Source organism: Diuraphis noxia, unplaced genomic scaffold (assembly GCF_037042655.1).
Source record: "Diuraphis noxia isolate RWA-SAM2 unplaced genomic scaffold, SU_Dnox_SAM2 contig0004, whole genome shotgun sequence".
Classification (NCBI taxonomy): domain Eukaryota; kingdom Metazoa; phylum Arthropoda; class Insecta; order Hemiptera; family Aphididae; genus Diuraphis; species Diuraphis noxia.
This window is the reverse complement of record NW_028301714.1, coordinates 17,078,679-17,103,172: the sequence shown is the minus strand read 5'-3', so window position 1 is coordinate 17,103,172 and position 24,494 is coordinate 17,078,679. Positions and strand designations below refer to the sequence as shown.

General features: G+C 25.5%; 1 protein-coding gene across 2 annotated transcripts; it reads right to left on the bottom strand.

The window, feature by feature from the left end:
- Window positions 1-1,234: 1,234 nt before the first annotated feature.
- On the bottom strand, window positions 1,235-24,494 carry Btk (tyrosine-protein kinase Btk29A). Of its 2 annotated transcripts, XM_015523274.2 has the most exons (18): window positions 24,171-24,494; window positions 23,750-23,918; window positions 22,734-22,793; window positions 19,916-20,144; window positions 19,657-19,839; window positions 7,719-7,771; window positions 7,549-7,629; window positions 7,379-7,443; window positions 7,227-7,292; window positions 5,748-5,876; window positions 5,005-5,198; window positions 4,775-4,946; window positions 4,514-4,682; window positions 4,325-4,443; window positions 3,879-3,997; window positions 3,675-3,808; window positions 3,507-3,590; window positions 1,235-3,434 (listed from the first exon to the last, which is right to left on the bottom strand). In XM_015523274.2, exons 2-18 carry the CDS (start codon window positions 23,909-23,911, stop codon window positions 3,417-3,419), a joined length of 2,037 nt encoding a protein of 678 aa, XP_015378760.1. In that variant the 5' UTR covers window positions 23,912-23,918; window positions 24,171-24,494; the 3' UTR covers window positions 1,235-3,416. The 2 variants fall into 2 exon arrangements, with proteins under 2 accessions (XP_015378760.1, XP_015378761.1); XM_015523275.2 differs by lacking the exon at window positions 22,734-22,793 and having other exon boundaries at window positions 24,171-24,493.

The following is a 24,494-nucleotide window of genomic DNA, read 5'->3' as shown; positions in this document are numbered from 1 at the left end:
ATTTCTTCTCGTGAGAAATTGCTTGTAATTACTAATTTTATAAAAATTTGTAAGGTTGTGGTACAATAAAAGATAGTTTTATTGTGTCTATTTTTATACTCGGTTGAACACAATTTAGAGCCTTCACTAACCGACCAACTTAATCAATGTGATTAACTCGACAATAAAATTGTAAAATTCGGGACTAGGTAAACCACTTTTATTTGCACTTTTGCATTCTCTTTCTATTATTGTCCCAGGTCAAGCACTGCACATTACAATTATTAATCAATATTATTATTGATCAGTTATCATCTGACATTTATTTATATTTAATAGTATTTTTATTCATTGTTGATGATTTGTAACAATGGTAAACGACCACAGAAAAAAAATTCCCATACTAAAATATTACTCAAAACCATATGAAAATGATTTTAATATTTCAAATTATTTTTTGAATGATATTTATTATATATAATATACCTATTTGTAAAAAATATTTATATGAATCATATTCACGTGAGTAATAATGTGATCTGGGGTTGTTCGTCGGGCGATTTTTGTCCGGGATTTGTTATAAAGTTACGTCTCTGATCAGTGATCACTGATCCATCACAAAATGAATATTTATACTGAATGTTCATTAAGTTGCTTTCAAACATAGAAATAAAAATGTTGTAATACTACACAAGTATGATACAATAAGGGCTGATGTATGTTGGCTAACGCATACACTTCAATAACAAATTGTAGCCCTTCAGAGGAGTTCAGATTAAAGTATGATGATTTAAGTAAAAATTGTTATTTTTGACATTATATTTTTACAAATAAACTTATCTATATTTTATTATATTTATTAATATTTGATTTTAAACAAGTTATAACTTGTAACAACTAAAAACTGATTGGTTAATTTTTTTAAGCTTTATAGTTACCCCACACCCAATAAAGGAATAATGTGTAATTGGATAGCATACATAGGCACAAACTGCAGGGGGTCTGTGGGATTAGCCCCCTCCCAATTTATTAGTGTCTCTTAACTATATAAGCTCAAGGTATAAATAGTTAGGGCTTAAGCACAAAAGCACCCCTAAAAAATAAAACCAATTTGCATCTATGATAGTATAATATAATCCTATTATGTATATCATACCATGATGAACACTACCTACATCACATATAATAATAGGTACGTAAGAAGTAACATTAACCAATATTAAAATTTGTTTAATATCAAAAATATAACACGTAATAAAAAAACACCATATATTTAATCAGTATCAATAATTGTATTTCAATAAAACACTATATAAAAAAAAAAAAATGTAAAAAAGACAAATTTACCAATAATTATAGAATATCAAGTAACGACTAATTCAAGCTGTACAAAATAATATAAAATAGGTAGGCCCTAAGTAATATAAATTTTCTTAAAAAAAAAATCAGTCTTAAACTTAACAAATTAAAAATATATATGGACATACACATTTTAGTCAAACCAGACTAATTAGAGCACAAAATAATAATAATAAAACAGTCTAATAAAAGTAATGTCTTAGTTTACACCATTAATGTTGTTTAATTGTTTTTCTAAAGTATTATTTTCTTATATAAATATGAATATCTTTATTAATATAAAATTACCATAATGAGCTTTCTAGGATTATAAATAAAATATACAAATATGTAATTTATTAAATGTACAAACAGGTATAAAAGTATTCAAATTATTGAACTGAGTATATAAAACTTAAAAATAAGAGTACTTATTCTAACTGCATTGTTATTCTTATACACTTATAGACTTAATGTCTATGTAATAATCAATGATGCAATAAAATAATATATCTAAATTTAAAATAAATAAATATATTGTACACAATTAAGCAAACTGAAACACAAAACAATATAATAATACAACAATTTGGAACTCATCAAAACCTTTATAAGTTTGCTTGTTTATAATAATATAAACACAATGTTCAATATTACTAATTATGCGAAATTATATTATAATTTATATGCCAATTTTTGACATTAAAAACCTTAAATTATAATTTATGCTTTAAAAACTCAATATACCTTTTTGGTAATAATTTATACAGTATAAAATAAGCACACACAATTTGACACAATTGAGATTAAACATAAATACAATATAAATGTATGAAAAACAAATGTATGGGTTATATTTTGCCATCATTATAAGTATGACTAACTTCATATGATATTTTAAATAAACAATATACCAAATTGATAAATCAATCTAATAGTTAATAATTTGTGTGGAATATTAATATTGTCAATAATAAATTGTAAATCATAAGAATGCAAAATAACTTTAAAAAAAAATTATCAAAATAATAGTTTTAAGGTTGAAACCTACTGCAAAATGTATCATAAATATTTATATTTTTTACTTCATAGCCATGTATACAGTATAATATTAAACACAGTGTTTACTGTTTCCACAGCAATAGGATACACCTTTTAACTCAGTACTCTTTTTTTATTAATGAACTTTATTCATGGAATATTAAACTAGATTATTGGAACATAAATACTTAAGACTTTTTTTAACTCATGTATTCTATACATATCCACACAACTTTTCACTTTTTATATTAAATAGAAACCACTGTTTTTTTTTTTTTTTTAAGAAGTAAATTATTTTCAAGTTATTCTTAATGTATTATGTTGCAGCGTGTATACTTATATTAATCATCATACTTTATGCAGTGCCTAACAATATTATATTATGATTAAAATGAATGAAACACTTTTATTGTTTTTATAAATATGTTTTCAATTCAAAATAAAAAGATAAAAAATATGGTATCACAGTAATTATCATGGGTAAATAAATGTAAACACTAAATGAAACACATTAGACAGTTAATATTTTTTTCCAATAAATGGAAGACATAAAATAAAATTGTTTTTCAGAAAAATTTTGATTTAAAAAGTAGATAATGCAAATATTGTTTATTTAGACATATAAACTTGTTGTTCAAACATGTAATAAAATTCATCGTCTTAAATACCGTTAAAAATTAATTTTGGATTTATAACCCTGTATAAAACTAATAGGCACCTACCAAAAACTTTATAAATTTGTTTAGTTTTTCAATAAAACATGCATATAAAAGGAATGTATAATATCTCAATTGATGTCAATAAAATAGTAATTACTTATTAGTATAAAAAGTAAACAGAATTTGAAATTGTTTTTAAAAACTTATAGCAAAGTTCGAGATCATTTTTATGTAGATAAACTCACTGAAAAATTTTGACAACTGAACATAAAACTTATAAGTTCAAAGAGTGCCACGGCGATTTGTTTCTATCACTAAACGACATAATTCTATGAGGGGCTCATAACCAATGTCAAGCAACAAGCAAATAGCGCAATTACAAGATTGTATTGGGACACGTCAATCTGCTATTAAACCCTGTAAAACAAATCATAATATTTATAAATTCTACATTTTAAATTTACTTTTACAAGTTGTTATTTTTTATACCTGAGATGTGACAGCTAGTTGATCTTTCAACAATCTAAAAGATGGACGATCTTCAGGACAGTGACTCCAACACTTACGCATAACCTTTGAAAATGTATTAGACATTTAAAATCATAATTGCGTACAAATATTAATTTCTAATTTATTTCTATTCAAAAATTTATTTACCTCATATACTTCTTTGAAACACATTTTTGGTTTTTCTAAAATAATGCCTCTTTGTACACGATCAACAACTTCAGTGTTTTTAAGACGTCCATATGGCATCTTACCACAAGTAAATATTTCCCACATTAAAACACCTAAAAATAAAATAAACTATTATATTCCATACATACTAAGTTTAAATGTAAATGTGATTTGTATGCTTACCATAAGCCCAAACATCAGATTTGGAAGAAAATCTAGTATAATTTAAGACTTCAGGAGGAGCCCATTTAATGGGAAATTTGGTACCGCCAGAACTTGTATATTGATCATCAAGTACATACCTAACAATAATTTAAAAATTTTAATTTAATCATACATAAGGTAATATTAATGTATTTATATAAGAATATAAGTAGTTATTTAAATTAAGTTGGTTTTATTTAGATCTACATGCAAAGGCAAATACCAGGATAAGAAATCTTAAGTTTCAGGGTTGTACAACATTCACAACCTAATCACTAGACAAGAATTACTATATAAAAGTTTAAAACATAAAAAATGAATAAATAATACTATCTATGATAAACAAGTTGATAATATAGGTTTGTATGTATAACATGAATACAAACCTATTTATTCTATTATGTGAAATCTAATTGTTAAAATACCTGGCTAATCCAAAATCTGCAACTTTTACAACATTTTCTGAACCCACTAAACAATTTCTAGCAGCAAGATCACGATGTATGTAATTGTGACGTTCTAAATAGGCCATCCCTTTGCAAACCTAAAGGTAAAAATAATTATTTTAGTAAAAGTATAATTTATTTTTGAATGCATCAAAAAAAGACATTTACCTGAATACACATATCAAGTAATAAGCCATTGTTTCCTCCTAAACTATTTTCATGTCGCCTGAGATAATTCAGTAGTGATCCATGTCTCATATACTCGGTAACTATATAAATTGGACGATGTTTACTACAAACTCCATAAAGTTGGACTAGATTCTGGTGTTGGAGTTTCCTAAATAAGAGAAGTTAAAATATAATATGATTAAATAAACAATGAAACCAGTGTTTTTGCTTTGAATTGCATAAATTGTTTAATAGACATACGTCATGACTTTGGCTTCTTCAATAAAATCATCTTCAGACATTGTGCCTTCTTTCATCATTTTGACTGCAGTGTCAATAGACCCTTTCCATTTACCATGGCGTACTACACCAAACTGACCTGAACCTAATTCTTCCAACAACATTAGTTCTGCAGGATCTATTTCCCATTTGTCTACAAATCAATATAAGTAAATAACTGAAAAGTTGAGTAAAATAGTTTTAGCTTTTACCATGACTAAGGCCAGCGGTAGCAGGAACAGGTCGATCACAAGGAGAGGCTTTTAAACGTGATGCTAATCCTCCACTATTATGACGATGGTAATTAATTAATTCTGGAATAGTTGAACAGCAATGTTTTTCGCTTAAAAAAAAATCACCTCGGCTATTTTGCTTAATATGATAATGTTTCACGTGAGAGTGTGGCCTACAATAAATATAATAATATAATAATGAGTTTAAACATAATTAATATTTTATCAACACAATTAAAAACAAATATCACCAACAATCAACTTAAAAAAATTAACTTTTTAATATTACATTTTTTTCTCTTCTTATGATGGGCCCAAACAGTAAAATATTTTATTTTATTTCTATGTATACTTCTTCCAAACCATACTAATTGCTATAAACTTTTTAATATTAAAATTTTGATTCTAGAGTGTTAAATGATTAAGTTAGCTAAAAACCTAATACACATAGTTTTAAATTTATTTAATTTACAAAGGCAGCGTAAGTACCTTTGATGTAAAACAACACAACATCTTAGTTTTCATCACCACTATTACAAAATGTTGCTAGAAAAATTTTTTTTGTTTCTTGGTTTTTTAATACTATCTAACTAAGTAATTAGAAGTATAAAATACAATTTAAATTGCATGCATGTTATAATATGCATACATATTTGTATTGATGAGCATGATAAATATAATTTGTCAAAATTAAAAAGTAATAAAACTTTTTTAAAACTTACACTTTTGTAAAAAGAGATAGTGTATAAAGACCTTTGGTTGACGAATTTCTAACAACAAAACATCCTTCTTTATCTTCTTGTTTGAGAAGAGACTCAGCTCTCTGTCTTGACATATCTCCAACATACCATCTTAAAATAAAAATGTTTTTGATAAATGTTATGAAAATTGAATATGTTTTACATTAATAATACAATTATGAACGATTCACAGTAGTTGGTATAAATAATTTTAATATTAGTTTTCAATCCTTATAATAATTAATAAATAAACCACTTATTAGTTATTACAAATACCTAAACAATATTCCTGTAAACTTTATTCAGTTATTGCAACTAGAGCGGCCCATACATGATACAATTAATCGTAGATATATTGTACAACTTTGTTTGATACAACCTCATAAATGATTATTGTAACGTGCATGTTATTGTTGTAAAACGAGTAGTACGACAAGATGAAGTTTGAACTTGTATAAAATCTATCGTACGACAAGTCTGCCATACATCAAATCATAACATACGTGGACCTCTGTATAATAGGTTTGATTGATTTGATTAACAGTATTATGCAGCTCCTACCAATACATACAATAAGTTGAACAAATTGTAGTACGATAAGTCGTATTAATGTGTGTCAGATACCGGGTGGTGCAAGTAGGTACAACTAGTATAATATACAACCTTTGTAAAATCTTTCGTGTGGTTAATTGTATCATGTATGGTATGTTTAACACAAGTTAACACTGAGTTATATTATATTGATGAAATTTAGTAATTTACAAGACAAAATAGTATAATTATGTCTACCAAAAACTTAAAACGTAAAGCAATGACTCTCAATATTTTTATACCAGCTACCATAGGTTGAGAGAAACTGGTGTAAAGCATATTCCAACCAATCAATTCTCTTCAACACACAGCATAGATATTTAATTATTTTTTTTATTATACAATTCTACATTACAATTCTAAAACATCTGTTTTAAGTATAATTTGGGTTTGTGGCCTATCGTTTCAATAAGATATTGTGGAAAATTCAGAGCAAATTTTCATTCTATGCTAAATCTCAGATTTTTAAGTGAAAAAGTGAGAGTTAATGAGAATTGGGTTTTTAGCAGCTGTACATCACTTTTATGTGTAGTATGCTTTAAGTTATATTCAGCACACCAACTTATATATTATTTTATGATGACAAAATTGCCTAGAAATTATATAAAACAGTGTTGACCTGTTTGCAATAATAGAATAGAACTGAGAACCATAAAAATTGTATAGGTAGTGTAATAATAATCGATAAGCCGATAAGTACCTGCCAATATATATGTATATAATGTATTCATGAAATGAAAGCCATGAGCATAATAAATATAAAACATATGTTTAAGTAAAAATAAAGTTATTTTTGTATAGGTTTATTTAAATTTTAATATTTAACTTTATACTACATTTAACTATTTAAGTACCTATAATAATACTCACTCATATTTTTGAAGCCCGAGAAATTCTTTTTCTTTAACATAATTACTAGGAATGTAGCCTATAGCACTGTAACATTTTTTAAATAATATTTTAATTAAAATTATAATGAACCGCAATGTTTGATACTATTGTAAGTATATTTATTTGCTTACCCATGCTCATCTCTTACTTTCCACCAATGATCTTGAGAATCATCAATGACATCATATTCACATCCCTAAAATCGTTGAAATTGTATTAATAAAAATAAAACAATAAATTAAATAATAGTATACCAACAAAATATAAAATTAATATAAATATGAATCATGTTTTGACTTACTTTAACTAAAGTCAAATCTCCTGGTTCAATTGCTTTAAAGGGATATAAAGCAGTCACTACCTTAATTCTTGGTACTTGGTCCTGATGATAATGTAAAATAAATACATTTAATTATAACAACTTGTATTTTGCATTTATAAAATATAAATTATAATTTATCAAATGTTTACTTTTAGCTTAGCAGCAGGGGTTCCGCCTGGCATTATTGGGCTTGCTGTTAATGCTGTGAACAGATACATATTTGTAATTAAATATTGTACTCTATAAAATATACTTAACATATAATCTTTAATCATAACATTGGTAATCCAAATAAAATAAGAATATTTCTGTTAACTTAATACAATGAGGTCAGATAGAATTGGATTTATGTTACCAGTCATGGTGAATTGACCTCAACTATGCAAAAGCAACTACCATGTAGATTTCACTTGGATTATATTTTACATTAAGGCTCAGAAATTATTTCACTAAATAACTTATAAAATTAGTAGGTAGCTGTATTGCTGTAAAAATGTAAAAAATTTCAATCATTATTTTTATAGTAATATAATAATAAATAAAATCGTAATTGAATAAAATTACAAAAAAACCTTACGAAAAAAATAGTCATAAACATACTATAATATCGTACGACCAGTTCAAAAACATATTTATGTTAAAAGAACAATTTAAACTTTTTAATTTAAAAATGTATTATAATATATAATCTTTAAAATTATTTTAATTTACTGTTGACACCTGACATCAATGTTTTATTTATCGATATTTTAACAATAAATTCCGAAACCGAACAAAAATAAACACTGTAAAACTAGCAGTTTAAGTAATACAATGCATGTAGCATATGCAAGTATATCACCAAAATATTATTAAAAAAAAACCTTGATAAATTCTTATAGACAAAAATCGGTAGATGATTTATCAAAAAAATCGAGTCACAGAAAATAAACACGCAATTGCAATATTTTCAGTGATTATAAATATTTAAATGCATTAAAGCATTTCTAGTACTTTTAGTACTTCAAAAAAAACCACAAGAATATTCTTCGTTGCACATTTTATTTTGATTATTCATGGCATAATATTATTATTCTTTACTTAAATTAAATTATAAAAATGTATTTTAAGTCCAAGCAGTTTTTTATAAGTTTATAGAATTTCGAATTGATTGTTCAATATTCTAAACGAGCAGTTTCTCGTAAGGCTTATTTCAAAAAAATAATTTAAAACTAAACATATTTTTTGTATACATTAAAATTAGTACTTTGTTAATCTTAATGTATAATAAAATTTGTTGATGTTCAAGTTATTATCAAATTATCATTAAAATATTGAGAAAATCAGAACATTGCAAAACGAATAATGTCATTTTGTTGTAATTTTACACGGAAATAACAGTCACGAACTAGTCGACATACAATTTTCACTATCGATATTTCAAAACAAAAAAGAATAGTAACTTTTACAGTTGTATCTATAAAAAATAAATAATACATTTGTTGGAGAACAACTATTGTTTTGTTCCAATATAATAATGATAATGATAATAATAAGATCTCCGTCTATAGTCTACACTCTTTACTAGTATAATCGTTAGTTTCTTTTATATTTTTGTACGCGGATCGGTGGACCATTCCGCCTGTTACCTTTACCATAAACAGAATACCAAGTCATTCACCTGATGTAACACCTTTCCCATTTTTTTTCGTATCTGAGCCATCTTCTTTCTCTATCTTACCCTAAGATAATATAACATATCAGTGATGTACACTGTACACTCGCGCATTATGCAAAGACAATTACGCCTTTATGTGAACGACATAAAAGATTATAGAAGAGGAGACAGAGGCGAAGCTCAAAGACCATATTATGTATGTATATGTGTGTGTATGATGTGTGCATTGTCTCTGAGTTCCAAATATATAATGCGCCCTATTCTTGTATGCGTAGTGTAAGGAGTATCGAAATAAAATACAGCTGCGTGTGTTTCAATGAAGGTGGTCTACAAATATTTTATTTATTTATCTGTTTTTTTTTTCACTTAGAATAATATTTCCCCCACCGAAGCGTAAAAAAGCATTACTCAATTATTTAGGAGAAAAAACCGTAGTAGTCGTAAAATAATGTCGGTGATACTTGTGGAAAGAGTAACACAAAACAAACCACAAACAATATTAAATCCAACCAAAATACACGGTTTCATCACATAATATAGATACAAGCATGACAAACAAGCACATTCAAATAAATAAATTAAATTATTGAAATATTAGTGATATAGTGATAAATATTGAAATAGTGTATCTAACTTGTAAAAAAAATTATATTATGAAAAAAAATATCAATAAATTGATTTGAAATTTATAATTTTATATCTATCTAACAATTACTGGTTTATTTAATTTGATAACAAATTTTCAATATCAATATAATACATTAATTAGATATAAATTAATTTACAAGCACACGAATTATATACTTAATAAAATATAGAGGTACCACACCTACCATTTTTATATTACATCATAAACCAGCTAGATAAAGGGTTAATATATATTTTATAATTAATTTATGAATATAGTATAATTTTCTACTATAGATCGAAACAATTCTTTGGTCAAATGTGAATACATTACATATATTTCTGATTAGTCTCGCCTGCCGATTATAGGTATAAATGTCTCAATTCATCCAATCGTCATATTTTTGTACATCGGTAATGTAAAAAAGGTTTTTCATATAAACATTACGGAGATTTAAATAGGTAGTAAATAAATAATAACTACAAGAATAAACGATTTAGAAACATTAAAATTAATTATGCTTACATTTTACTGAATTAATCATAAGACCATATTATATAATATTAAATAGAGTATCAATATTTTATGTTAATCTATCAATTAACCTAATACATTCACTTCAAAGACTCAAACACAATAATTCCTTACTTGTAGATTTAAAAATCACGTGTATTGATCATTACGATTAATTTAACGAAAACAGTTGATACACTTTTTAAATTCTTTATGATTGAATAACTTTCTTAAAAATATAAAGTTAATTTACAAAAGTAGAAAACAATGACATATTATTGTTTTTTTTTTTTTTAATCTAAAACTGCATATTATAAAATTTCGTAAGGATGAAAATGTTGATATGAATGTGATCTGTAATATACTGTTATATTATGACAATTTGATATATGTTTTAAATACATATACAATAACATAGATAAACCAAATTTAGTCAAAGTCAGAATTCTATGTTTTGAACATTCAAGCTAAAATAGTTACCTATCTAATACAATAATTTATATTTAATAATGAAAAGAATGTTCACAAATAATAATAAAGTAACCGGGATCACGTTAAACCTTCTAACTATAGTAACTACTATATTATATAGTCTTTGCCGCCAGTAATGAACAGGAAATTGAAGAAATGTAGGGGGCTAAATAATAAATATATGCACAAAGTGTTCGTGTTTGCTAATATAAAAATACTACCGAGGAGTATATAATTAATGTAATGAATATGAGGGGAATAAACACCCGATATAAAATTACACTATTCAATGACTCACTGAATTCAAACCATAAATATTACAAACGTGCGCTACCCAGTTTCAAAAATAAATTTATACTACCTAGGTAGGTGGTAGTAGGTACTGCGAAAAAATAAAGTTTCAATTATTATAATAATAACGACTAGTAATGTTCATGATATTGAGATGAAACATTATTACATTAATGTCCTATCATTAATTTCTAACAGCGATGTAGCAATTTAACAAAAAAATAGTTGTAATAAGTCTGAACATCGAAACACAACATACCTAGATGTTCTCATGTACATCCAATTTAAAAACTAAATAATATATGGCTACGTAAATAAGTTTTTGGTAAAGAAATATAGTAGTAAATAATATGAAATATAAAATTAGTATAATAGGTTCTAAAAGTATTATTAATAATAAATAGAACAATTTATCAGTGAAACACTAAATATAATTAAGTTAAATCTTCTAAAAAAAAATGGATTTCCACTTAAAAAGACTGGCCACCGTCTTTTCTTACACAGGAAAACGGGAAAATTAATACGAATAAACATGATTGCAATAAACTTACATTTTCGAAAAAAAAAACATGTAATAAGGATCTGAGACTCTTAGTTGACAAATTATTAGAACAAAATAGCTAGGTACATTGTACTTAAATTATTGCTGTAAATCAAACAAGCAAAACTATAATAATGTACCTACCTGATAAAAATCGTAATGAATACAAAGGGAAAAAAATGAATATATCACTAAGGTAAAATTTATAATTAAAATTAATACATGGCATATGCTCATTTTTTATGTTATTTTAAAGCTACGGTTGACCAAGTTTCTAGATTTCTCAATTTGATAAGGTTCAGAAAAATAGTTAATGACGACATTAATAATAACAAGTTTTATTAGGTGTAATACCACCAACCGCATTAACTAATTGTTTTGACATTTATTATTTACTTATCTATTACACTGGTATATTTAACTATAGTTCAATGATACAGAAATTTAAATGCCTCAAAGCGACTTTTATTCCCAAGATTATAGATAAAAATCATTGTGTACCTAAGAAATTATGTGTCGGTCAAATAGTCACAATTAACACTACCAGGCATCATCATTATTTATAACAGTATACTGTTATAACAGTATAATGTTATAACATTACAACACGAAAAATAGAAAACTAAAACTTGTCACCGTAATAACCGTTTTAAAATTTTTTTTTTAAATTAAATTAAAGTATATCTGACATACAAGGTCATCTAACTTATTGATATAATACAGAATTTTTAACATCATTAAGTTGTTAAGCGTAAATTAATTACAATATATATAGTAAATTAACCGTTTTAAATAACTTAAAATAAGTAAGTACAATAAATTCTAGTACAAAATAATGAAAATAAATAATTTTAATTTTAATATGCAGATTGTGAAATTAACATAATCATTTTTAAAAAATATTTAAAAAATATAGTATATATTATGCACAACTGTGTATTATTATATTAATACAATTATAAACGGAATTAATAATACAATAAAATAATATGCACTTAAAAGCATACAATTACATTTATTTTAGATTAAAAATTATATTCGTGAGTACCTATACCTACTTGACGCGATGCGACTATAATATGTGTAGATAAAATATATAGATTTTCAAAATAACTATTGAAAGTAAACTAACCTTTTCGAATTCAATCAATTTATTAAAATGTCTGATATATTAATTGAATACATTTTCAATAAAAAAAACACAGTAGGTAATACACAGAAGGTATTCAATTAGAAATGAAATAATTAGATTTATTGTAAATACAATTTTTTCCATTAAATATAGATACATTTAAATCGAAATATTTATATGAAAACTTATCGGTTCCGACTTTTAGTATCCTATTTCAAATTTTGTATTACACTAAAAGCATAGCCTGAGTCATATATCGATTAGCGGCGTGTTCAACACACCCCATGCAAGGGGAGTGTAACATACGTTGTGTAAAAAAACGCACCCCCTTTTGCACGCTAACATATCGAAATTTTTAGTGTTCAAAAAGTTCTTAATAATATTGAATTTATCTCGCAAGCTACAAACAAAAAACACATCAATACACAAGTTGTATTACACTGCAATATTATTTAATACATTACAATATTCCAGTAGTTGATAATATAACATAATATTCTTGTAAAAATGTCACATACATATTATATATTTTGAATAGTTCTTTAAGTTTCTGAGTAGTACGCACCTTTAACTAGTGTATATATATTATATATTAATATCTGCAACTGGATTATTCGTCACGGATGTATTACATGGTGTATTTAAATGCGCAATTTTAAGTTGACCCAACACTTTTGGATATATATAAGTAAGTACATCGGGTAAGATAATTCTATTGAATTTAACCTTACAACTTTTGAACATGTAACTTATAATTAACGTTACTAACGCTAAGCACTGCAAACGACGTTCGGAATACGCACGACCGAGATGTGTACTAACACCTGTCTAAACTAGTTGGGACGACGGTACGACGGTTCTTCGTGGGGGACAAACGTAAGCGTAATGATAAAAAGAGTGAATGGTTGAAGGCGCTGCACCTCCACTACAGCATTTAAGTACTGTCCGTGAGAAGGGGAGAACGCATCAAGGCAAGCGCACTAAACGCATACATTGTTATTGACCGGGTTATAACACCACTGCAGTGTGGCCAGCTCCAAGGGCTTGAAACACGACCGAAATATTTTAACAGAGTTAATTTCAATAGAATTGTTATGAGCATATTATAATATTATATTATATACGTATAAAAAGTACACATATATTACTATTATTATTATTATTATTATTAAATATAATATATTACATAATATGAATTATGAACCGGTTATATTTGTTTTCGTTTTATGCACGCGACCATTTTTTAGATAAAAATAAAAATATCAGTATAGCCTGAACGGCTATATTTATTTGGTATATATATAGTATTGCAGGTGGAATTTCGAGAACCTTACTCTAATGGACCAACGTATTAAAATATTCAATCTGTATGGGTACTAATAAAATAATTAGATATAATATAAAAACTACGGATTCTGCAGATTAGAAAATATATTGATTGATGTGTTCTCGATTCGCATTATTAATATTAATCCATACTATCTTCATTGAGAAATATGAAAACGTTAAATTATCAGTCATTATTTTATTCACTGAGATCGTAAGTGTTTGACACGATGCGTACTTAACTATTACATGTCGATTTAACATTAATATACATGCATATATATATTATAATGTAACAGTAACAAATAAGGTTATAAAATATATATACTCGTCAGTTGTAGAGTAAACATTGACGAGATATTATTTTTCCGTAGATTTCAATTTCACTTTTATTTACTATAAACAAATATAAAGTTTATAAACCTTGGGTTTTATTTTTTTTTCCATTAAATTTGAAAGCTTGAATCAAATACCTAAGAGGTAATAGTTGTCTAATAAAATGACCTTACTCTACAATGGACGGTGACATACACATATGTGCGTAAAATTTCAATTATGCTTGAAACAACAGGTTTTTCTTTTAATGTTTTAAAGATAAAATTACTAAATAGACATCTTTGAAGGGTCAATATTAATTAGTAATTACACTATCTGTGGTACATGTAGGTACCTATATTATACCTTATATAATCACTAAATTAATTATTGTTTCAACGACCATCATATTTAAACACTATTAAAATAAAAATGTGGTAATACGTTAGAACGTTTACGTGAGAACGATGTTTAGAATTTGGAAGCACCAAATTCACGATTAGTTTCAAAAATCGATGCAAAGCAAAGTTTATAGATAGTTCATACAAAAATTTATTTAATTTACATAAAACCATATTCACTAATATTCTTTCATAACGTGTTACTCATATTATAGGTATTATAGGCGGTAAAGCATCTAATGTTGAAAACTATTGAGAAATTAAAAATTAACTTTCTGCGAAATATCGTCCATACATATGGAAAATAAAACTGTTATTTTAACGTCTTTAAATCTAAAAAAAAAGCGGAAGACGCACTGCTTTATATTAGGTTTCGAGTAAACCTCGTCATTGATTCGGTCATTGTAATTTGTAATAATGTGACGAATGTGTTAAATGTGTACACGAAAAACGACTCTGAGCAGTCAAGCCAGTCAACCTCTGTTTTTTAAGGATATTTTATATTTTATAATTTATTAAGTATAACTGCATGGTAAATTGAAGTATTAAACTAATTTTTGAAGAAAAAACCATTAGAATTTGGTGTTTTTCAACATAAAAAAAATATGTTGAATTTTTAGCACATTATGCATACATTATTATCAAGCCAAAGAATATCAATTTATAAAATCTAACTAATACTTAGCATGTGCTTATTTAAACAATCACATGAATACAAAAATGGAAATTGTTTTAAGGTTCTTTCATGGCACACATAGCTATTAAAATTGTCTATATAATTGATTTAATATAATGTAATTTGATATTAAGATTTACACAAAAATCCTTTCCCTTATTTAAAAAATATATATAGGTAGTTATTAACGGTAATTTCAACAAAATATAAATATATTTATTATTAACAGTTATTTAGTCGTGAGAAACAACATGTATACACAGACAAATTGCATAATTTATACATACTAGTAGCGGATATGGTCGTGAGCATGTAATAAGAACTCATGCGTTTATAAACAAAATCTTCTGATTAAGCAATCAAAACTTTTTCAGTCAGAAAAAATTATCTAATTAATTTCAGTAAATAAGCTCTTATTCTAGCGATTTAATCGAATACAATGATTATCAAAATCTATGTTTTTATTCTAAATTTTCTTTTTAAGTTTCAACACGGTTTAATATTAAGGTGTTTTAAACTTTCAAACCCAATTTTTTTTTGAATACATATGAATCGTAAGTCGATTATAGTACCAACTGTCGAGATTAATAATCAGATAAAACTCTAGAAAAATTATTTAAATTGCCTCGAAGTTTAAATACTTGAAAACGATTTTCCCATTTTTTAAATTTTTAACTCTTCAAACCATATTTTTTACAATTTTAAATGTTAAGGATTTTAAAATGTTTATAATATTAATACAAATTAATCAAAAATTTTAAGAAACTCGAGTTCGAGTAAACTTCATGACTAATATAATAATTCGATTTAGAAATTATATTAGGTACCTACCTAACTAGGTTATATTCAATATAATTATTAAAATATTAACATTAATAAAACACAAATTAAATAATATTTATCTTGCGCAGTTAGCGTTAGGCACATATTGTTGACATGTTCGTGGTGCATGCGAGGGAGTGATCCACTATTTCTTTTACTCTACTCTACAGTAGGGTAACCATATGTTCCGTTTAAAACGGGAATTTCCCTTTTTTGATCATCATTTTTCCCGACAGACATCAAACGAGACGCTTTTTGTCCCGTTTTCTCCATATTATTATATGTGAAATAAAATATATTAAGCTTAGTCAACATTGTTTAAATTGTAAAATACAAATTGTTGGGTTTTTTTTAAAGAGTATCTACATAAAACTGTTTGTCCCGTTTATTTTTTTTATAAAAATAGACACCTTACCCTACAATCACACACGCAATTGAATGATAATCACTTACTATATTATTTTTATGTAGTATGTATAAATTGTATATATTATTCAAAAATCACACATTCGCGCACTCAGAAAATTGCCTATATATTGTATTTGAACTATTTAAAAATAGTAAGTACTTAAAATAGTGCGGCATGTCCAGAAATTTTCAATGGGGGGATATTATAAATAATAATACATTTTACAATAATTTTTTGCTAATAACTAATAAAAATTATTAATTAATGACTCTAAAACTGCTCTTATAACTAATAAGTTGTTTTCAGTAGGTCGGCTAAAAAAAGGACAGTGTGGGGAGGGATACAACCGCTATAACTACCCCCCTGAACACTTAACTGGTTTTGAATCCCCGAGAAACTCTCACCAGAAAAACGTAAAACATATTAGCAAACTAACATTTAGAAGAACTAATTTTCTGTCATTAAATTTTAATATTTTAGATTCTGAGCAGAGCGATGAATATATTGATTTTAAAATGATGTTTTTGTTGTGTCTGTGTACACGATAAGTTGTCGAAAAAATGCTTCGATTTTCAACTTCAGTAGCTTTTCCGATTGGAAAGTGAATCTATAGTTGGTGCATTTTGGGGAAGTCAATATGGTTTGAAATTTTTAGAATTTTCAAAAGCACCGGAAAAAATAAAAAATAAATGAAAAACGGGTATTTATACACGAAATAAATTTTTAAGAAAATCGATTTTAGATATTGGTGTAACTCTGAAAAAATTACCTACTGTAGACACATAACATTTTCACAAAATGTTTATACTGGCATTTTCTATACTTGATAAAATTTTTAAAATATTTCAAATCTTTTTAAGTTATTTATGGAGATTTATAGACATTTTTGGTTTATTTTTAATAACAGTAATTATTTTTTTTTTTGTTAAAAAAGCTTCAAAATTTAATACAGGGCTCCTAATATATTGTTATGACGATTTTTGATGAATTTCTAACTTTAAATAATTTGTGAATTTTCGTGATATTTACATAATATGTTGTAAAAACTCAAACTTTGAATGCTTAAAAAAAAATTATGACTATGTATTTATTTTTATTTTGCAACTGCTATTGTAAAAATATTTTAGGAGCCTTCTATTAAATTTTCAAATGTTAGAATTAAAAAGAAAAACTTTTATGAATTTCTATCTAAGATAATTTGAACATTGCCGTAATTTTTACGTATTTAGTCAAAATTTGAACTTTAAATGCTTATAAATAAAAATTGTGAATATATATTTATTTTATTTTTCAATTGCTATTGTAAAAATATATTATGACTTATGAGCCTTGTATTAAATTTTGAAATCTTAGATATAAAAGGAAAATTTTTTATGAATTTCTAACATAAAATAATTTACGAATTTTCGTGATTTTTACATAATATGTTGTCAAAATTTGAATTTAAATGCTTATAAATAAAAATTATGACTATGTATTCCTTTTATTTTGCAACTGCTATTGTAAAAATATGTTAGGAGCCTTGTATTAAATTTTCAAATCTTAGAATTAAAAAGAAAAACTTTTATGAATTTCTATCTAAGATAATTTGAACATTGCCATAATTTTTACGTGTTTAGTCAATATTTGAACTTTAAATGCTTATAAATAAAAATTGTGACTATATAGTTCTTTTTTTTTTCAATTTCAATTGCTATTGTTACAATGTGTTAGAAGCCTTGTATTAAATTTTCAAGCTTTTCTACCCAACAAATAAATTTTTATCGATATTTATAGAAAAAAAAACTAAAAAAGTTTAAAAATTAAAATGTCAGTAAACATCTCAAAACAAATCTAAATATTTTGAAAATTTTATCAAATATATAAAATGCCTATATAAACATTCAGTGAAAATTTCAAGTATCTGCGGTCATTTGTTTTAGAGTTACACCAAAATAAGGAAATCGCTAAAAGTGAAAATCCAATGTTGTAAAAATTTAAATTTCAAATGCTCATAAAAATTTAATTTGAATTTCCGGTGGACTTTTTAGTTTTTACTAGCTTAAAATAATTTGTGAATTTTAGCGATTTTTACATAATATGTTGTCAAAACTCAAACTTTGAATGCTTAAAAAAAAAAATTGTGACTATGTATTTCTTTTATTTTTCAACTGCTATTGTAACAATATGTTAAGTTAATCTTTTTCTGGATCATGAACTCCTTTCAAGTATATGGTGTAATCACGGAAAACGGACACCCCCTAACTACCCTCCCCCCACAAAAAAAAACCCAGTACAATTTTTATTTTTATTATTTTAATACTAATTTTTAAGATTTATTTAATACATTTGTATGAATAATCAAATTTAGAATAAAAACAAGTTTTAATGTGAGTTTTACGGTTACATCTTTGTCTCCAAAACTCTCAGCCACTCTACAGACCCAAAATCATTATCTACGAACTCCTTAAGGGTTAGATTAGGTTAGCTTCTCACCATAAACAAATTAACTAGACTTGTTCAACACCTTAAACTCTTGAAAATATCAGAACTAAGAATACAAATAATATATTACACATATAAACTATGTTCCTACATTATTAAAAATATATGCAAATAACTAATATTTTACGAACTATTTCTAAGCTTTTAGTTAAAAAATTGTTAAAATATTGAGAGAAAAAAAAAACTTATAAATAATGGGTATTTTACAAAATTTAAATACAATTGTTAATACACGTGATATTTAATTAATTTAAGATTGGGTGCATGTAAATGATTTTTCAATTCAAATTGGACTAATTTATATTTAATATTTAATACAATTATTAATTAAACCAAATTAACATTATGGGTATTAACAATTGCATACATACAATGGTATTTGTTTTTAAAAACAATCACCCTAAATCGTAAAAACACTTACCTAATATTGGACTATTATTTTCACCATTTTTTATAACAGGTGAATTAGGTGGTGTTTTATTCCATTCAGAACATGGTTCACAGCCTTCAGCAATACGTGTTGGAGCTCGACAACATTGCCATTTTTTACCACCCCAAATTGATGGATGATATTTTTCACTTCTTCCCAAGGAGTCAGCACATACTTTAAAAATTATATCATGTTAATTAACAACTGAGATGAATTATAAACATAAACCGAATTGTTTATTAATTTATACCAGCTCTTAAAGATCTTATCCAATCAGATCTTTCTTGAAGTTTTTGTGTAATTAAATATAATGTATATGGTTGATCATTTCCATCACTATATGATATTTGAAATGCATACCCATTTTCACCGTCATTGTTAGTAGTATCTTGAGATAAAATATTTGGTGAAGAATTAATTGTAGCTGTTTCAATCACAGTTACCGTAGACAGTTTTATACGACCTCGTTCTTTTTTACGCTATAACCAAATTATAAAAATATATAAAACACAAAATCATTTAATATTTCTTAATATGATATAAAGAAAAATTAATTTAATAATTTTAACAGAATGGATATTTGCAATATGAATTTGATTAATTTAAACATTATATAAATATAAAAAAAACCTAATATTTTGATAGGATTTACTTTAACTAAAAAACTAGAAATTAATAATATGTCAATTTTAAACACACAAGTTATTTATTTATTTATAAATCTTCAATATCCATAATATAAGTTACATTTCGAACTTATGATGCTTTTAAAGTTGAATAATATAGTTTATGGAGAATATCACAATTTAGTAAGTCTAAATTTAAAAATTAAATAATAGCAACTTTTTAAAAACTAATATGAAATAAAATTACTGTACTTATTGACTTTGTATAATACATTATGTGTTCAACAAATTGTATGATTTATTTTATTAAATACGAACCATAATTTTATAGTAGAATTTCTGAAATTAAAATAACAGTAAATAGTAAATGCTTTTATCAATAGGATAGGCAGAAATAATATTCATTATACTTATGGCTTACATTATACAAATATTTAAATTGGTTTTAAACTTTTATTTATTTATGGTTTATTAATATTTTTAATTCCAGTTTAAAGCTTGCTTATAAGGTTTAGATAATCAACATATTGTTATATATAAGGAATAAATTTAATTACCATACACCTCAACCAATTAAATTTATTCATCCAGAAAATTGTTAATTACAACATTTATATAATGGTGTTAAAACAATTTTAAAAATGTAAGCCATTTTAAAAATTAAAACCCTCGCACTATGTAGCTTAAGAATTTAAAACCGTTTTAACACCATCATATAAATGTAGTAAATGATTATATATAATACAAGACTTCATGAAAATTGATCTCATAAACCATAAAACCAACAAGATCAATGATGTTTAAGATGTTTAAGAAGTATAGATAGATAATTATAAATTATGAACTGCTTGTTCTCGGAAACTATGCTCTTACAATAGAATATGAATAAACAACGAAAAATAAATAAAACCTACCTATATAAATTTATTAACCATCCATTGAAAACATAACAATAAAAAGCCAAACAGGATACAATGACGGGGTGTTGAGCAATCGCTTTGTTTCACTCTACTTAATGCAAGATAGTAGTGCATTGTTAATTAAAATTTTTTAGCGAACATAAGTCATCAATTATCACATAAAAAAAATAATTTGGAGTCATTTTTTTTTAAAGATGCTTGACATTATTTGAATATAGGAGTAATTTATCAGTTATCAGGAATTGTTTATTGTAAATAATAAGGAAAGAAATAAGAGAAATATAGAGAAAATTAAAAAAACTAATTTTTCATAAAATTAATGCAAATAAAGAAAAAATTAAAACTGATATATTATGAATTATTTCATTTAGAATCTTTAATAAACACTAAATGTCTATAGTAGAAAGTAATCTATGACTTGGTGAACATCTAAACCCTTGTTTTGAACTCCATTCTTAATCTGATTATTAATATTTCTCAGGATAAAAAGTATAAATAGTCTGATACTCTGTCTAGCAAGAGAACGTATAGCAGTCCAACAATAGCCAATTTCACTACATCCCTGAGTGACACCCGACCATCGAGAACGGATCCACTATGTTAAGATGTTATGAGAAGAGGGGGTGCATAAAACAACACATTTCCTTGCTGAGCAGAGTTTATGTAATTCCCTCTCTACAACAATAAACCACCATAAGGATTAAGACTCAATGTTAATCGGAAAATTATACATAATGAATGTACCTTACAATATCACAAATCATTAAATTATTTGAATCACAAACCCACAATTTGCCCATTGCGTATATGCATAATGCATGACAGTAATTTTTGAATCTAATGGTTATCAATAATAAATTAATGACCTTTTTGTTAGTTGTAACATTCATATATGTCATAGAAAATAACTATTGTCTATTTGTAATATAGAATATTAACAATTGCATTAGTATTACCTGTTTTGTCACTATTTTAAAACTGGTTTAAATATATTAAATTATTTAGTAAATAAACATGCAAATAAGTGCATACATTTTCAAAAATTATATATTATTGTGACAACATTTACAAACAACATGCATATTTTCTATTGAATATATTATTATGTATAACATTTCTTAAACTGTACAATTCATTATTATGAACATAGTACATACTAAATAGCAATGATTTAAAAGTGCTTTAATGGTACATACAATATGTGTATGTATATTATTCTTCATCTATGAATTGTACTTAATGACCTTTACTTAAAGTTTGCAAAAGTACCAAACATCCTAAGTAATAATACATATTGTAAAAATAAGTCTATGGTTATAAAAACTATTGTTGGTAATTTTATAAACTCCAACTACCAATAAATATAATTTTTTTTTAATGTACTGCTCCTCAATTTTGTATTACTTTATATTATGTTAAATTTAAAAATAACTTTATTTATATTACCTACTTAGGTGGTTCATTGTTTTTTGGTTAATGATATGGTCCTAATGTTAGTAACAAATAAAAGCATAATATGTACCCTGTTAAGCAGTTGATGTATGTTATGGAGACACGGCAGTGAGCTTCTTTCAATAATTTCCTATGGAATGGAGAACAAATAATATAAGTTATTTTAATATTTTTAATTGTGAATTTATGTAATTTATAATAAAAATTGACTTAAAAATAAAATAGGCTAAAATAATAAATTTTACAATACACCTAGTTAGATATAGCTTACCTAATGTTTTCATAAATTTTCATCAGGTAAAATAAAAGGAAAAAAATCTATTTTAATTTTTAATAGGTATATAAAAAAAAAATTATAAATTTGACTATAAGTTAAGTAGATATTTATTGAATTCATTTTTATATAAATTATATTTCGGTACTTATATTTTTACATTTCATTAATGGCAATCAAAAATAATTAGTAAAACAACATAGCATTATTAACAAGAAAATAATTACCTAGTTAAGAAATATTAAAAATCAATTAACATTAAACTATAATAAATTCAACTAATAATAATTTAGTTTACAAAGTTTACAGGTACCAGTAAAATGAATTGAGCAGATCTATGAAATATTTGTCTTTTAGCCTATTATATTTCCAAGCCACACAATTAATATTATTGATTGTTTGTTAGATTGACAAATTATAAACATAGTTCCGGAACACCGAGCACAAAAATCAAACCTATGTAGTAAAACCAAGGTAATATAAATTTGAAACGCTTCTCTGATGATTAATAAGTAGGTAAAAAAAAAAAAAAAAAAAAACAATTATTTTTGGACTAATATAATCATTTAAATAATGTGTAATTTTATATAATTTGTATTTTTTAATGAAAAATATACATAGGTAATTCTCGCGAAATATAAGTAGGGTTTAGTAATCCAATTAATGAAATATCGGTGTTCATGCAATAATACATAATATGATATAAATTAAATATGTATGTGAAATAAATAAATGTATATTAAATAAATGCAAACGTTCAACAACAAACATATCCAAAACCGATAAATCTAGATCAATTAATACGGACTTACTTCCGATTCAGACTCATAGTAAATGAAGTGCTTGGTCGTCAATACAAACCATCTCTGTTTGTAGTTAATAGGCATGAATCGTTTTTTGTTTTGCGACCGCTTCACCATCAGACCTTGTTTGATGATGTCACAGTCGTCTAATTCATCTTTGCCAGCCATCATTCTGTATCTAACAACATACCAAAACCATATAAAAATCCTAATTAAAGTTATAAAAATCAAAAAAACTCAAGAACCTGTTTAGACACTCAAAGATTATATTCATAATACTATTACTATGAATGATGATCACAAATAATGAATGAAAAAAATTTAAAAATGAAAATATATAAGAGTTCAGATGATGTTTTATATGTACATCGAAAGTTAGACGAATGACATCAAAAACGTATATTCCATACAAAACCCAGTTGATACTTACCAATTTCCGTTATTATTTCAACCTTCGTCGAATGCGGGTAGTTGGTCGCAGGTGGTATATCATCGTATTGTGTCGTTTGCGGACGGATTGTCACGTTTAGATGCGGCGCACTGTGTTTGGATTTTGGAAGAAAATAATATAACAATTGTGAAGGAAAAATAATGAAATTAAATGAACAGACTACGATGGAAGAAATGACTGAAGAGTCTGCGGCACACGTAAGCGTACAGAACTACAGAACGTTGTAGTTGGTGACGACAAGACCAAATTTTAAAAAAAAATAATAATAATATAAATAAATAATGGAAATAAAAACTAAAAAAA